The 17,429-nt window shown below is 34.9% G+C and overlaps 1 protein-coding gene across 1 annotated transcript in view; it reads left to right on the plus strand.

Moving 5' to 3' along the window:
• The window catches only part of PIK3C2G (phosphatidylinositol-4-phosphate 3-kinase catalytic subunit type 2 gamma), a 278,883-nt gene that overhangs the window by 240,187 nt on the left and 21,267 nt on the right, over positions 1–17,429 (plus strand). Inside the window, exons 33-34 of the mRNA XM_037136665.2 lie at positions 4,782–4,857; positions 15,576–15,670. Of these exons, the coding sequence (XP_036992560.2) occupies positions 4,782–4,857; positions 15,576–15,670 (171 nt within the window). The remainder of the gene's footprint in view (positions 1–4,781; positions 4,858–15,575; positions 15,671–17,429) is intronic.

Genomic DNA, 17,429 nt, shown 5'->3' on the forward strand with positions numbered 1-17,429 from the left:
CCATCATTGTAGAGACTTAAAAAGAAAGCAGAATGGAATGTTCAGAAAATACAGTATATTGAGCATATGAGGGATTTTGCTGATAACATTCTCCAAGCATGGCTGCTACTCTGTTTTTCCTCCACAATAATGTACTTTCATCCTTCTAGGGAAAAAAATCTGGTTATGATGCTTTTCTGCTTAAAATTCTTCAGTAGGCCACAGTAGCTTTAAGCTCATGCAGAAGACCAGCATATTCTAGGGCCCCCAAGAAGCCACCTCTCATGGCTTCTACCACCCCTCCTACCTATTCCTCACATTGCCTCTTCACATCCATAGGCCGTCAGCAGTAGTAACCCAGGTGGGCCTGGCTTCCTGAACATACTAGCCAACCACTTATGCTACCTGGTGTTCAATTTTCTCCTATCTAGAATAAAGTGGTTAAATTTAGAGTTTTTTTCCCCTGGGAAACTACAACCATTAGAAGAATTAAGCAGAAAAGCAACATTCTTCACAGTATAAGAATCTCCTAGGTACTTTAGGACATTTAGGATAAGTGGCCTTACCTATTAATTGCCAGCTGTGCCCATCAGTCACTGACCCAACCAAAAGTATGCCCACATGTTTTCTAAACAACTTATATGGTAGGGTAGCTAGATAAAATGCAGATTACCCGGTTAAATCTGAATTTGAGATAAATAATTTTTTGTTCAAGTATGTTGCAAATATTGCAAGTGCACCTGCTGGTTTTATTTGTTAAAACTGGCAGCCCTACATATGGGAAGCCGGAATTATATTTGTAGCCAGTCAATGTAAAAATTGCACCCCTAGAATTGCTCATTATACAACCTACACAATTAAATGTAGCCACAACTTGGGTTCAATACAAACCCCAATGAGAACACTGGTTAGGTTATTAGAGCAACTGTAGCACTAACATTTCTATGATTCTGCACCTATCCAGTGGTGCAGTGTGCTGGAGAGCTATAGGGTGCATGCACGAAAGTAAAGCCCAGTCTGAGAAAAATTTTAAATCAATTATTTCGAGATCCAGCATTATTACTCTTTCTACCCTGTTCATTTCTTTTATTGATTCATCTCTATATTGTCCCTGAACCATGTTTCTCCTCTAGAATAAAAACAATATTGTTACATTGAAGAAGTAGTATTTTGTATGTTACCCACACCCGAAATTACAAGTAAGGATTTCATGGCTATTACAGTGTAAACACAAGAGAATAATTAGCTAGTGGTGACATTTCAGACACTAATTGGGGCAATATTCTGCCTACTGTTGAAGTTTAATGACCATTGGGTGGTTAGAGCAAAATGTTGCCAAAGAAGAATAATTGACTAGTTGTCAACAAGCCAAAGAAGGTCAAAATTTCCCTCACCACTTCTGCACAGACTGAAGTTTAACTTTAAACTTTAAAAAAATCCACCTTAATTTGGTCAGTTCCCTGATTATGATCATAGATATATTTCCTGAGGATAGATTCTTATTAAGCAAGACCAAAAGAGATCTATATGTAGAGATCAAAATTGGTAATTAACTGATTTACAATAATGAAAAAACTGCTACAAAAATATTTGCATTAAAAAAACCAATGTGTTCTATCTCTGATGAAAGAATTTTTCTGTTAACAAATACTTCCTGAGCAAAAGTACTGTATTAGGCATGAGTAAATGAATGATGATCTCTGTCTGAATATCACACCGAACAGGCTAACAAGAATAGAGAGCACGTGAGAAACCCTGGGTGCGTGGTGGATAAGGGCATGGAGAAATGAGTATGTAGGGAGACATGGAGGTAAAAGAACATGACATACTTCAGAAAATAAATATAATACAGCATAATTCATCACAATGTACTAGAAGAGAAATAGTAATAGGTGAAGATAGCGAAATGAACAAGATCCCAATTAAGGAAGGTCTTATAAGCTTTGTTAAGCAGCTGATTTTTCTTTCCTTAAGAGCCATAGAAAGCCACTGCCAACTTTTAAACTGTTACCTATTCGGATTTTATTTTGAAAGATTAGTTTGGCAACTATGTAGGGAATAGATTGTTTTAAAGGGCACCAGGATAAGAGTTAGGAACCCCTGCTATCACTTAGGTGAGAAGTGACAGTGCTAAAACTAGGAAGATGGCAGGCCACCCAGAAGAAATGAGTAGGTGACACATTTATGAGGTGAAATCTATAGGACTCAGCAATTAATTTTACATGTGAGGTAAGGAAAGATGGAGAGTCCTAAAAGATATTATTTTGAGCTTGGATACAGAAGAAGTAGCACTTTGAGGGGAAAGAAAATTCATTTAGTGGTGCACTTTTGGGATTTTGATTGTCCCCAGAACAGTCGAGGGAGCCAATAAGCAGGTGTCTTGATATGGAAGGCTAAGGCTCAGGAGAACAATCTGGGATAAAGGTTTAAATGTGTTGGTCGTTATAGAAACCACCAGAAGACAAAACATCACCTAGAAAAAAATGTGCTGATGAAATAGATGGGCCTGAAAGTGAGGGACTCTAGAACTTAAATCATAAGGAAAAGAAAAGGAGGGAAATCTGGAAAGGAAGTCTAAGAAGAGACAATAGAACAAATGGAAGAAAATCTGGGAAGACATCATAAGCAAATAGAGAGTGTTTCACTAAAAATGGAGTGTCCATATGAGCCAAGAAAGTCCCCATTGGATTTGGAGAAAGAGAATGTTAGAAATGATGGTAAGAGCATTTCACTGGACAATTAGAGGTAGAAACTTGGATGTGGTAGGTTATACAGTGAGTAATAGCTGATGAAACAGAACCAGTGGGAGTGCTAACCAGTCTCCCCATGACTTTGCCTGTGTTGAGAAGAAAATAACACAGGATCGTAAAACCGCATTACTGACAAGATATAATTTATGCGTGAGTATAGTTTGTTTGATTTGATTCACTGTTTGTTAGTTGTTGAAGTGGAGACAATCGACCCCACTTGATTCTGATGAGAAATAAAGGAAGAAGGGGAACATTAGCTAAAGTATAGATTAGTATATTCTGCAACATTCTTGAGGAGGAAGGGATAGAACCCTGGTTATAGATGGATGAAGGAATCAGCATTGAAGAGTAGCTTAGTTTTCTAAGGTACCAAGCATCACAAATTGCGTGCCTTAATCAACAGGGATGTGTTTTCTCATGGTTCTGGAAACTGGAAGTCTGAAATCAAGGTGTCCCCAATGCTGGTTTCTTCTGGTGGCTGTGAAAGGAGATTCTGTCCGACACCTGTCCCCAGGGCTTGTAGATGGCTGTCTTCTCCCTTCATATCATCTTCTCTCCATGAGCGGCTGTGTTAAAATTCCCCTTTTAAAATAGACAATGGTCATGTTGGATGAAAGGCCCACTCTCCACCAGTATGAGCTCACCCTAACATAACTAATTATGTCTGCAATTACCTTATTCCTAAATACAGTCACATTCTGAGGTACTGTGGGTTAGGACTTCAACATATGAATTCAGAAGGAACACAATTCAACTTACAAGTGGAAAGAGAAGCCCTTTCACTGTAATGGGAAGGAAGGAAAAAAGATGGCTTTGTTGAGTCTATGGATTTGGTGGCAGGAAATTTAGGAATTGCCATCTGCCTCTTATTTTCTATAAAGTAGAGACAAAATCATCACTGGAGGAGTCAGATTTGGAAGTTCATGTTTCCTTGGGGAAGTTTGAAAGAGCCATTGTGTGGAATAAGAGAGAAGGGTGGCAAGGGTGCATGTAAGGCAGCTTTGACATCAGCCTATGACAATCTGTGGAAGTAATCAATTATTTAGTGGTGGACTTCAGATAATAAGGTAAGCTCTCATGGTGGGTGCATTTAAAACAAAATGTGTGGCAATTTAGCTAAGAAAATGCTGCTGTTAGGTTTACCACTTAGTTCACTCATTTGGGGCCCAGATTAAATCTCAGTTCACTTGTGATCATTCCAGTTATAACAGAGAAGCACACATAACTAGAATTTCTATTAAAGCACTTGGTATAATCTGTTTCCTCCACTAGATTGTGTTGTGAAGAGGGGGAACACCTTATGCATCTTACTGGTTTTATTTATTTTTTAAAAGATTTTATTTATTTATCTTTAGAGGGGAAGGGAAGGAGAGAGGGAGAGAAACATCAATGTACGGTTGCCTTTCGTGCATCCCCTGCTGGGAACTGGCCTGCAGGGAACCGGCCTGCAACCCAGGCATGTGCCCTGACTGGGAATTGAACCTCGATCATGTGGTTTGCAGGCCCGCACTCAATCCACCGAGCTACACCACCCAGGGCGCATCTTACTGATTTTAAATATCCCCTAACATTCCCTGATGCCACCGGTGTGGTTGGTACTCAGTGAGCGTTCTTAGATTCTTAGAATTGAACCTTGAGGAGTAATGGTTGCTCATTAAGTGAACGTGTATGTCCTTCTGAGATTAAATTTTTTCCAAAGGCCCAGCTAAGGGTAGACACTTTCCATACAAGTAAGGTATTAAATTCATGTGTAACTGTAGAATCCAAGAATGTAAACACAGTAAATTACCAGAGCAGAGCACACCCGATCTTCTTAAAGAAATGTGAGATAAACAGACATCCAAACTTATAAAAGGTTACTTTAACTTAGGGTAAAATTACAGCATTGACCGAACAAACTTACTAATATATTTTCCTCTTTATGGAATTTATAATAGGTATCAATTAACAAATAATTATATATTTTGGGTCAATATTTTTATATATCGATATAAATGAGCAATAAGTAAATATAAGATATTAAGAAAGACTATATTTTGTCTTGATTTCCAGAGTGACTGCGTTCTTAATTTTTTCCTCTCTGAGCCTGTGCAACAAACACTTGAAGAATCATCATCTTTGTTCCCAGGCAAGTATTTTTATCATCATTACTATGCAAAATTGCTGAGTTTACATATAATTGTGCAAAAAATGTCACAACTCTAATTTTTTTTCAATTTGTGAATTAAAATTTCTTTTTAAGAGTGAGGATTTAAGAGTCTTTTCTAACCATTTTCAAAGTTTTATAATATATTCTTTAATTTATATTACACCCAGATGTGTTTGCTCAATTATAATAACTACACAGTATAATATTATGAACTCATTTCAATTAATTGTGCACTGAGATGGAATTTCACGTCAGAAGCAAAGTCCCTGATTTCCCCTGTAGCTAGATCTTTCGGTTTCCTCAACATCTTAGGAAGCAACACAAAATAGGCAGTAACACTCATCATCATGAACCATCTAGTGGTTTCACTCTTATTTTAAGGCTCCACAATTACTCCACCTACCTCATGAAGTCTTTCATTACTAGTACCCCACAGTAGCCCAGCACAACTATTCACCTTATTCTGCAAAATGTGTGTAAATTCTAAGTAACTTTTCTATCATTTATTTTAGATGAACATAGACTTTTCTTTAATGTCCTATCAATTTTAAGCATTTGTAATATGATTCCATTGCCCACACCTTCCAATACTAATCCTGGTCTTTATGTCACATAGGATTTGCAAACCCACAATGTGTAGGCATCCATCTTTATTTTATTCAATCTACCTTCTGATTCTCTACCTTAGGATTAGTACCATCTGTTTATCACCTCTGCTTGTATCTGACATTCTAGCTACTTACCCATTATGTGTGCAGTTCTGTACAGCCAGATCAGATTGTATAGTATAATTGTATATTAAGTTGTATATTTATGTTTATGTCTGCCTTGTTTCTGTCAGACTGAAAATAACTTTAAAACAAGGTCCCTACTTCCTCACTGTATGTTGCTCTGTGCTCAAAAATCCTAAATTAATATATAAGAATTGTGCCTCTTTCATTCCCCCCACATCACTAAGATACTTTTTCATAAAACCAAACCACAAAAATATTAAAAATTAAAGCAATTTCTTATATTCTATAGCACATATTTAAAAATAATGATAAAAATTTTTGTTTTTATTGTCATAATTCCCAAATATCTAATATCTTCTTTTTTAAAAATACTATTACTGGGGAGTACTTTTAAAATCAATGTTTATAAGCTCAAAAACAAATGATAAAACACATAAAATTGCACATCTCTAGAGATGTCAGACTTTTAAAAGGTACTAGGTTGACCTCTATTTTCTCTTTAAAGTCCTTCATAAAAATTGTTTCTCTGTGTTTCAAAATAATGTGGCTCACTATCAAATTTTTAACACTGCTTATAGTATTACTCCCTAGTAGCATGTTCTGAAATGTATATATGTAGCACACAAAAAAAACAAGATTATTATTGTAAAAACAATGGCTTTATTGGCTTTTTGAAAATTCTTTTTTGAGTTGATTTTCAACTACATTATATAATATTCATGATTTGTTTTGGCAATTATGATTCAGTACAATATTTGAATCTTAATATTTTTAGATTCAGGCTGCATATGAAGTACAGTCTATTATCTTAAAACAACAGAGCCATCTAAGCAGAACATGCAAATCATTACAACAAACAAGGATTAACAGAAAGCTGTTCCTTATATTTTTAAAATCGTTTCTTTTTGCATTTCTGAACTCTTAGTATGTTCATCATGGGATTTCAGCTGATTCCACACAAGAAGCACAATTGTTTCCAAAGCTGTTCTTGTCAGCTGCAATTCTGAGATTATGTTGTTCAATTATTACAAGATTAAATTATTCAAGTATATTAAAATACTAGTTTACATAGGATGACCTTAGCAAAAATCTAAGACTTCGCCATTTTACTACCCTTACTAATAAATATGGAGAATGGATTCTGGGTACCCATGTATCCAGGCACATTATGAATAAATATCATATTAGTAACGATTTGTAATACTGGGTCTGGAAGATATTAATATTCCTTTGCCCTGACTCACTAAGTAAACAAGCCTTGGTAGAACAATAGAAAAAATGTCTTTTCTCAAGTGCCCATCCTATTATTTCTCTGTTCTACTTAACATTTTCCTTGGCTTCCATTGCCCTTAGTGCTGATGCCATTGGCCTGTGACCTGTGCAGTCACACAAGGCACAGTGCTTAGAACTGTCCTGTACTTGTTCAACACTCTGTTGTCACTATCTTGAAATTATTAATAATTTTGGTAAAAGGGACCTTACATTTTTGTTTTGAATGTTTGTTTCACTGAGACTCACAAATTAGGTGGCTGTTCCTGCCCTTAGACTAGACCAAATTCCTTATGATGGCATAATCCAAGCACCCACCAGTTTCCCCTCTCAGTCTAATGCCAGGCCCCTTCCCATCTTGATTCTTGTCTTTTTAGTTCCTTACTACCTCACAGATGCAATTTTGTCTGCCTGGACCACCTGACTCCTATTCCACCTTCTCCCCCCTTTATTGCACCTTTCAGATCTCATGTCAGTGGCCCTTGCTTTATGCCCCTATCTTGTGACGAGATACCTACAAAGGCATAATCCACATACGTATGGCTCACCATTGCATCCCCAGAGCTTAGCACAGTGTCTAACCTACTCTAGATGCTCTATAAATACTTCCTGAATCAATGATTGAAGACAGAAAGAACAACAACAGAAGACACATGGATATTCTCCACCATGGTAGCTTGTTTTTATTAAAAGGACCTGAGAGAAGAAACCCAAATCCAAAATCATGCTACTCCTCCCACACTGACCAGTTCATACGGAAAAATCCTGGCACAAGGAGTCCAATGCCTCCCAAACACAAGAATTCTCCTGAAATATCACCTGAAAAAAAAGTCTACAAATTATTACATTAAATATTATGGACACTTGACTCAACAAAGGCATTAACCAGAAAGTTTCTGGATTTTATCTTATATATTCTTTAACTCTCTAATGACATGATCATCTATACCCTACCCAGATTCATATGCTCCATGCCAAATAATACCTCCACACAAAAATAAAACTATTCCTCCTCCACCAGTGCAAAACTCCAACACACAGAAGATAGATTTTTGTCAAAGTGCAGAAACAATAGCATAGATAATGGACCAGAGCATGATCAAAGACCATGATCTTGTCAGGGTCAAAAGAAAAATTAATGAACATGTTTAAATGCCATAGATAATTACAAATGATTGCAAACAGGAGCTTTCAATCATGACTTCACATCACTACCTCCAATTTGAAATGTTCATTAAAAGGGGAACTTGAAGCCAGCCAGTCTTGTTGGCAAGATCTCTCTGGTTCATGTTCCAGCTCCTCACTCTGGCAGAGCACAGATCATCTGTAGGTTGAAGTAGGTTACCCAGGTTTTCAGTTTAAATTCTAATGATATGAAAAGACAAGAAGTGAAGGGCTAGGACTGCTTTGACGTTATTACATGGATTAAGTTGGTTTTGAAACTTTGATTTGAAAGCTTTAAAATAGGATGCATTTTGTTATATTATATAATCTCATGTTTTTAATTATAAACTTATCTTAGCCTTTTACTTGTGGGTTATGTGGGAAGGAAAAGATAAAAAGAAAATGAGACTTAGAGGAATTTCTCTAATTGCTTCATTTCTGGGCATCAGAAGACATTGCTGAAATCTAACAAATCAAGGAATAAAAAATCTTTGCATATGCGATATTAGCATTAGCTAAGGAAGGTCACAACATTGAATATAATAGAGTGGTAGATAAAAGTTGAATGTGAAAGATTATGCACACTAATTTTATCTTTGCTTCTATTAGGAAATGAATTTTATCAAGAGAAATAAAAGCCTAAAAATATTAAATAAAAGTAATCACTAGATGAAAGGTAAAAGCTTTCCTGACTATCACAAGTATATAAAAATAAAAACAAATTACTTAGTAGAAAACTCCCTTTAAAAATTATAAAAACAAAAATGTTATGTTTCCTTAATAACATAAAACAGTAAAAATAGAGAAGAAAATATCTTCATTATATCAATAAATGAGTTTATCTTAATACTATCAAAAAAATCATATTTGGAAGTAAAATTTTGCAGAACACTATATTTTATGTAAAACTCAACTAAAGTAATTTTAAAAGAATTGAAACTTATCCCTGGCTAGTATAGCTCAGTGGATTGAGCACGGGCCTGTGAACCAGATAATCGAAGTTCAATTCCCAGTCAGGGCACATGCCTGGGTTGTGGGCCAGTTCCCAGCAGGGGACACAGGAGAGGCAACCATACATTGATATTTCTCTCCCTCTCTTCTGCCCTTCCCCTCTAAAGATAAATAAATAAAATACACAGAAAACTGTACTTGAAAAATAACTAAATAAAAATTTTAAAAAATATATAGGCATAGTTAAATTGAGCAAATACAAGGACATGAAAACCAGAGGTCACAATTTTAATAAAAGTGAAACTTAGACAAAGAAGCATTGAATTAAATAAGAAAGAAGCTTTAAACTATGAGTACAATTCTCCAGAACGATTTTTGCAGTTATGACTACATGTAAGATATATGACGATAACAAGTAAAGCATAAATCATGAAACATAGAAGGAGAAATACACAAAAACAGTAGTAGAAAGAAATTTGAATTTACTTTTCTTGACTTATGGAAGAATAAGTGGAAAAACAGAAGTAGATACATAGAAAAACTAAATAAGTTAATAAAGAAAATTGATTTATTTATATCAGACTTTTTATCCTGAAAATATGTTTATCTTGAAAATATGTTGTCTCTTTAAGTACTCATGAAACTTCCAAAAAAGCAGACTACATACTAGGCCACAGAGAAAATTTTAAAAAAATTTTAAAGTAGAAATGGTATAGACTTTTTTCTATTCGTGAGACACAACAAAGTGATAAATTAATAGAAAAATTCAAAGAACTAGAAGATACTTAAGTTTGGACACTTAAAAACATAATCTCACTTGAACAACTCTTGGATCAAAAGGACTTACAAACCAAAATTGAAAAATTTCTAACAGCTGTAATGAAATACCATATGTCAGAAACCATGGGAGAAAGATAAAGCAATGCTCACAGGGAAACTGGAATAATTGCTGTAAGAACCACAAAGGAAAACAAAATAAATAGATATAGATAAAGGCAGAGATTAATGAGTTAGAACACCAGAAAGCTAACATAAATTAAATACGTTAAAAGTAAGCAATAAAATAATCACGCCACTAATATAATAAAAAATGGGAGCAAATACACAAAACACAAAAGGAGAAGTAACCATAGAAAGAGGTGAAATTGAAAAAAATGTAAGACTACTTTTTAAACTCTACAAAAATAAGTTAGTAGATCTGTCTGAAATAGTTTACTAGGAAAGCACAATTTACTCACCCCAGAAAGTATCGTTTGATGCAATAGATAGAAAAAGCTTTAAAAAACAGCCCTAAAGCAGTACCAAGTTTAGATGATTTCCAGAGGGCATCTACCAAAACTTTTGAAGATAATTTCATTGTAATCTAAATAATTCCAGGACAAATAAAAATAAGGAAACTTTTTCATATTATGTTTAGCAACCACATAAAGTATGCCAATAGCTTCAAGGATTACAAAAATTGTAAAATAAAAAAGACAAAAAAAGAAAGAAGAAATCACAAGCTAATCTCACTGAATAGCAATTAGAAATTCTAAATGAAATATTAGCCAAAATAATTCAGCCACACATTAAAGGAATATAATTCACTTTGACCGGAAATGCAAGAACAATTCAAAATAGGTACATATACATCATATATAATTCATGGTATTATGTTAATAGATTAAGGAGAAAATCACATGGTCATCTGATAAATTTCAATAAACTTTCTAGATAAAACACTAAAATAAGAAGCAATGGGTAATTCCATAACATGAGAAAATGTATCTATCTTGGCTATTCAAAGACTGTCCCAGGAATGACAGAGAAACAGTGTGAACCCATTTCCACTGAAGTATGAAATAAGGCATATGCCCTTGATCTTCATGATTACATCCTGCTGAAAGCACTAGCCAGCGTAGGGCTCACTCTTTCACATCCTTCAGGCCTTTGCTCAGATTGACCTTCTCAGTGAGAAGGACCCTGATCATCTCATCTCAAATTGCACCTGTCTTATTCTGGTAGGCCCAATACCTTTATCCTGTTCTGGAATTTTTTAATCATTTATCATATTCAGCGTATTATAATTTTTCTTACTTATTGTGTTTATTGCTTTTTTATATTTTCCCTTACTACTGTAGAAATGCTGAGAAGAATTTCATCTAATCTGTTCCAAAGATCTAAAACAATACTTGTTTCATAAGACATCAATAAATAGTTGCAAAATGACTAAATGAAATACAAAAATAAATTAAAGCATAAACTTTGGCAGAGAGAAAACAAAATTAACATTGTTTGCCAGTAATATTTCAGACCTAGAAAAATAAAAATCAACTAAAAATCAGTCTCAAATGATAGACATAAAATGAAGATCTCATTTACAAAAGCAGTGAAAACAACTAAAAGTAAATTTAATAGGAAATGTGCAAGACAAAATGAAAAATAAGACTTTAAAAACACTAAGGGATTGGAAATGTACCTTGAGCAAATTGGAAGAAATAGCATGCTGGGAAGATTCAACATCATAAAGATATCAGATGTTTCCAATATAATTTTTAAATGTAGTTTTAAATATATTCATAGTTTTATTTTTAAATAAATAAACTAATCCTACAATTCATAACAAAGAAGAGCCAGGAAAACATAACAAGAGCAAATAAAAGAGTTGAGACTAACCCTACCATATATTAAAAACACATTTCAAAGCCTCAATAATTAAAATGGTGTGGTATTAGCATGCAAATATATGAATAAATGGGACATAATAGAATGTCCATAAATAAAGTTAAATACATTCAGGAATTTAATAAATGGCAAAACTACTGTGGGGAAATTCAATAAATATTTTTGGGGTGGCATACTTTCCTCATATGACAGGATAAATACCAAAGGGAGGACAGATTCTAAATGTAAATGATGAAAACATATATGTGACAAAGGAAACACGGGAAAAAGTTTTTTATAATTTTGGGATGAGCTCTTTTAGCTGTGACTACAAACCCAGAAGTCATAAAAATCCTGCCTGATATAAAACATTATAGCAGAATCAAAAAAAGTAAAGATAAATGCAAAATGGGTAAAATATTTGCAGTTCATCACTGACAAAAGATTGGTTGTATTACACATACCTATCTGAGAAATCGGTAAGAAAAAGATCAACAACCAAACAAAAAAATTACAAGATAATTCACAAAAAAAGAAGAAAATTCAAATGGCTGTTAACCAAATAAAAGGATCTTCAATTTCACTCATAAGAAACATGCAGATTAAAATTACCATTTTTTCTGATACCATTTTTAATCCATCAGTTTGGCAGAAATTCAAAAATTTAATTAACAAGCTTGGATACAAATCAGCGAGCTCTCTCATACACTGCTGGTGGTAATGCAAATTGGTACAACCTCTGTGGAAGGCAATTTGCCACATTTATCAAAATTACAAATGCGAATACCCTTGACCAGCAATTCTCCCATTAGAAATACATCCTATGATTCTTAGGTAAAATGACACGCATACAAGGTTATTCAATTCAACCTGGTTCTAACAGCTGGAAACACTGGAAACGTCCCACCTGCCTATCAGTGGGGAACTGGTTAAATAAATTATGGTCATTTCCACATAATAGAATCATATGAAGTTATATTTTTTTAAATAAGATTTGTATTATTGATATGAAAACATTTCTAAGGTCTTTGTGTAGAATAGTAAATATGCTATTCCCTTTGTGGGGGAAAACGAAAAAATACTTACTCATATTTGCCTACATGGAGATACTATGGAAAGATATGGGTCCCTGTGGAGGGGTACATGAGAAACTAAGAAAATAATGGGTGGGAACTAGGTGGACAGGTGTTAGGATGGGAGAAAGACTATTTACTGTACACTTTTAAAATACATTTTCATTTTTGAATCACATAAATATATTATCACCTAAAACATATTACATTTTCAAATACTATTTTTAGCCTTAATGGGCATATTATGCATAATAAGCACTGCATTATTAGCCACTGTGGAGCCATGCATTCGGGCATTTCAACACAATCATCCTTAAGATCACTAGTATTTTAAGAATTCTTGGGTTACTATAAATAGCCTGATTGAGCACGATCAGATCATCCAGACTAACTGGAAGCAAAAAATCAAAATGTCTTCTTGTCCATATGAGGTTATTCTCAAAATTCTCCCTCTCTGGATTTTTCATTTAAGCTTTTCCCTTAAGTTATTGCTCCTTGTTTGCCCCTTTATACCATAATGTTTAAAAACATGGGCTTTAGATATCATTTAACACTGTACCATTTATTATCTGTGTGACTTTGGACCCAGTGCCTCAACTTCCTCATGTGTAAAGTAGAGGTAACAGAAACTTTATAGATTTGCTGTGAGAATTCAGTGAGTTCAGGTACACAAAGCTCTAAGCCTGAAGTTTGCCATAAAGTAAGAGTTCTAGAAATAATGAATCCCTCTACTATTACCACATTGTTCCTTAAGACTTCCTAGTGGCCTGAATTTTCACTGGGCTCTGAACTCTGGCAAGTTTTGATGGACACTCTGGTTACAAATTTTGCTGGAGAGGTTTAGGGTGCAATATCACCATCAATAACAACAATGTTTTACTTAAATTGATTAGCATTTAGACACTCAATCATAAATTTATGCTAATTTCCTACCTTTAAATTAAAAATCCTCTGTTTGAACACATTAAGTTTCTACTTAAAAATATTTTTATTCTTTAAATCAAAAATAATTTTCAATGTACATCAAAAAGTTTTCAGCATTTTTAGCATGCTCATACCAGAAGTTCACTCTACATTTTTATTACAAAGTTCAATTTACCTACACAATTCAAATTCACTACTACACAGAATCACTCATAGTAGCTCTAACTCAGAAAGTCTCCCAGTCATTGTAATCAAGATATTTTAAGGGAGAAAGTTGTCTATTATATTTATGTAATGCCCTTTCAGTTGTAAAAAAACACTCAAAATGGCTATTTTAATTACTTTAATGTAAGTAATTCACATTAATAAAATTGATTAATATTGCCTCCCTACAGTATGTAAACTGTTCTAATAAATGTGTAGATGGCTTTGAAAGAGGAAACATACATCCTATGTTTCATTTTCAAGTGTTAGACAGAATTAGAGAGCTAAGACTATCAGAAACTTCATGATGGACCACAGTGAGTCCACAATGACGCTACAACATAACATTGCCAAATTCCTTATTATTAATAAATTTCTTCTCACTAAATTCCCTCAGAGAACAAACAGTGATTACCAAGAGAAATAGAAGAAAAAATGTAAATTATGCTTAATCCTTGGGCTATAAACTGGAAATTTTTAATTAAAAAACAAGCTTTCATATTAATAATAGAATGATATAACTTGGAAGAAAAATTGAGGTTATTATTGTTATTAAATAAATGCTTATTGTAATATTATGGAGCAAGTACTGATTTATATATTTCTTGGAGATGTAAGGGGAAAATAGGCCCTGAAGGATATTATAACCCAAAAAGCAAATTTAGACATGTAAAATAATTACGCTATAAATATGAAGGGATAGGCTGTTTTATGGGGATTCAGAAGGAGGTGACCACAGTACCTATTTTTCATGTTAAATAGACCTTGTAGAAAGGTAAAAGATCAATGGCCAAATATGGTGGACAAGATCATTTAAAAAAAGGGAATAATATGAGAAATGTCTGGAAGAAAATAGCACAGGGATTTTGTAGAAATGAACTCACTGGCTATAGTATGGAATAATAATAGTGGGTGATAAAACATATTCAAGAAGCTATGAGGCTGATAAATTCAGACTTTTTTCATAACCAATGGTTATGAGAACTATGAATAGTACTTTGATCAAAAGAGTATTGTTATAAAAGTTTCTGTAGGAAATTATACTGGTGATTGTGCGCAGATAGATCTGGGTTCTTGAAGAGAAGAGAATGTTCTAGTAGTTCAGGCAAGAGATCCATATGCCTGAGAACTAGGTGCCATGGAACTAGAAAGGAAGAGATGAGTATAATAGGAAATAGAGATGAGTGTGAGGAAGTAAAATATTAGTAATCATAAACATTTATGGAGTGATTATATTGTGAAAACTTTTGAATTGTATCAGTTCATCATCCCAACTATCCTGAAGCAGGTAACTGTTACCTCCATTTCACAGAAGATGATTTAGAGAAATTGTGTCAGTCTGGGGGACTGCCACCTGAACCACAGGCCCACTGACTTCTAACACCAACCCTTTCAACTTCTGTGCTCTCTAATATTTTAAGCTCATTGTACTTAACGTTGAGAAGCAATGTGGAGCCACAAGTGACACTGAGATTTCAAGCTTTGATAATTAGGAAAATAATGATATCAATCAAAACAGAACATGGAATATAAGGAGAAATAATTGGATCAGGAAGATTAGATTAAAAAATTCATCACCAAGCCCGTTTCCTAGAAAGTGTTATGTTTTTAGCATGATCTGAAGAGCCTTTCTCTTGCATATTGTCCACTGGTCCCATTTTAGTCTTCAATGTTTATTTTCTTCACAGATGAGCCACTTCCAATTTAACCCGAAGAAATTCTATCTTTTTATCAGGTGAGAAGTCTCCTGACAAGACGCCTAAAGTGCAGTTAGTCATATCACACGAAGACGCGAAGCTGACCATACTAGTGAAACACATGAAAAACATTGTAAGTTTGTCACAGCTAATGAGAAGCAGGTAAACCTACATTTAAAAATCACTTGCCTCCATTAAGCAATTGATGTCCACATTAGTGAGAGAAATGGGGCCAGCCACCAAGTTCAAGTGAGGAGCGATGAACCAATTACAGTGCTCTTCCTCAATGTGATTGCGAGAGTTGGGGACTAAAATATTTCACAGGGGAAATCCTAGAATGAAAGCCAGATTTTATTTAAAATGAAGTGTCAGGAAAAAGCTGGTGAAAAAACATTGAGAAAGCAGAACTAGCTGAAGTACTAAGTGCCAAAGAAAGAACAGCTTCATTCCCAAGAGTTTACAACTATCTCCTGATGCTGAGCTTGCTGGAGAATTTACTCATCTCCTTGAGCAGTGCCAGCACCTTCTTTGTGAAGCCAGGATGTCTTAGGATTTCCCTTCAAACTCCCCTTGTACCTTGAGTTTTTACCACCTTGAGTTATCATATTCTGATGTAATTGCTCACAAATATTTCTTTTTCCTCAAAAGGCAATAAATTGTTTGAGGACAAGACACCCATCTCCAGAGCCTAAAACAGCAACTGTAGTTAGTCTCCAAAAAAACCCTAAAACCTGCCATCTCTACTACACCCAAGTATCCCTAAGTTAGGTTGAGCCAGAAGCAAGGACAGCAATTGGGCCGTGTCATTAAGTAAGAAAGGGAGCTTGCTGTGACACAGGTAAGTTACTAATGATGTGAGCTGCGGTGCAGTAAACAGAAAAGGGTGACTCTAAGCCCCACCAGCTTCTCTGGTCTTCCTCTAGTCTAGTCAAGACGGGTTCTCTACATGGTGAAACTCCCCAGGAGACTCCACAGATGTAGAAAAAGTCAGTAGCACTATTTTGTCTTTCTTCTTTATAAAGAATAAAGAGAGAATATAAATCTTCCTCAGGATGTACTTGGAAAGATTTAAAGGAGCAAACTCTTCTCAACATGCCATGCATCTGGAATATGCTAGAACTTCATAAATATTTGTTCAGTGGACAAAGAGTTGGCATAATCTCCAAGGGATACACCTGTTACAAACCTAGTCTTAGCCAGATACCCAATGATGTTTGTTTATAAATCTGTGGTGTTTTCAATCAGCAATTTTATAATAGTTTGGCAAATATTATTAAATGTATTTTTGTACAACTTTTACTCATTAAAATATCAATTACTTTTGATAAGAAAATCATCTTAAATAAGAATAGCAGTTGTTTAGAAATTTCTTAGGCTGATGGAGACTTTTGGTCAATGTGGCAGTGTGGGCAAGTGCAGCTCACCTCCTTGCAAAACCACAGCAAAATTATAACTAAAACATAGAAAAATCATCACTCAGAATCATCAGAAAATCGAAATATATGGAAGTCCAACAACAAAGGAATTAAAGAAACCACATTCATTCAGACGGGTAGGAGGGATGAAGGGTGGAGACGCAGAGATGTGCTGGCCCCAATCCACGTGTGGTGTATATAAAATGGAGGGATTTCTCAGGAGCAAGGGGTCCCAGCACCACAATGGACCAACCAGCCCAGGATTCCATATGAGGAAGATAAGTCCCCATAACTTTTGGCTATAAAAACCAGTGGGGGTTGGGTGGGGGTAAGAAACTGCAGGATTCTCAGATCTCTCTTCTTAAAGGGCCTCACACCACACACAAACGTACTCAGACTCACTCCCACTGGGCTCCAGCACTGGTACAGCAGCTTGAAGGGCACCAGTGGCACACGGGGACAACGAGTGTCGGGCAT

Source organism: Artibeus jamaicensis, unplaced genomic scaffold (assembly GCF_021234435.1).
Source record: "Artibeus jamaicensis isolate MK-2021 breed Jamaican fruit bat unplaced genomic scaffold, CSHL_Jam_final contig_233, whole genome shotgun sequence".
In the NCBI taxonomy this organism is placed as follows: domain Eukaryota; kingdom Metazoa; phylum Chordata; class Mammalia; order Chiroptera; family Phyllostomidae; genus Artibeus; species Artibeus jamaicensis.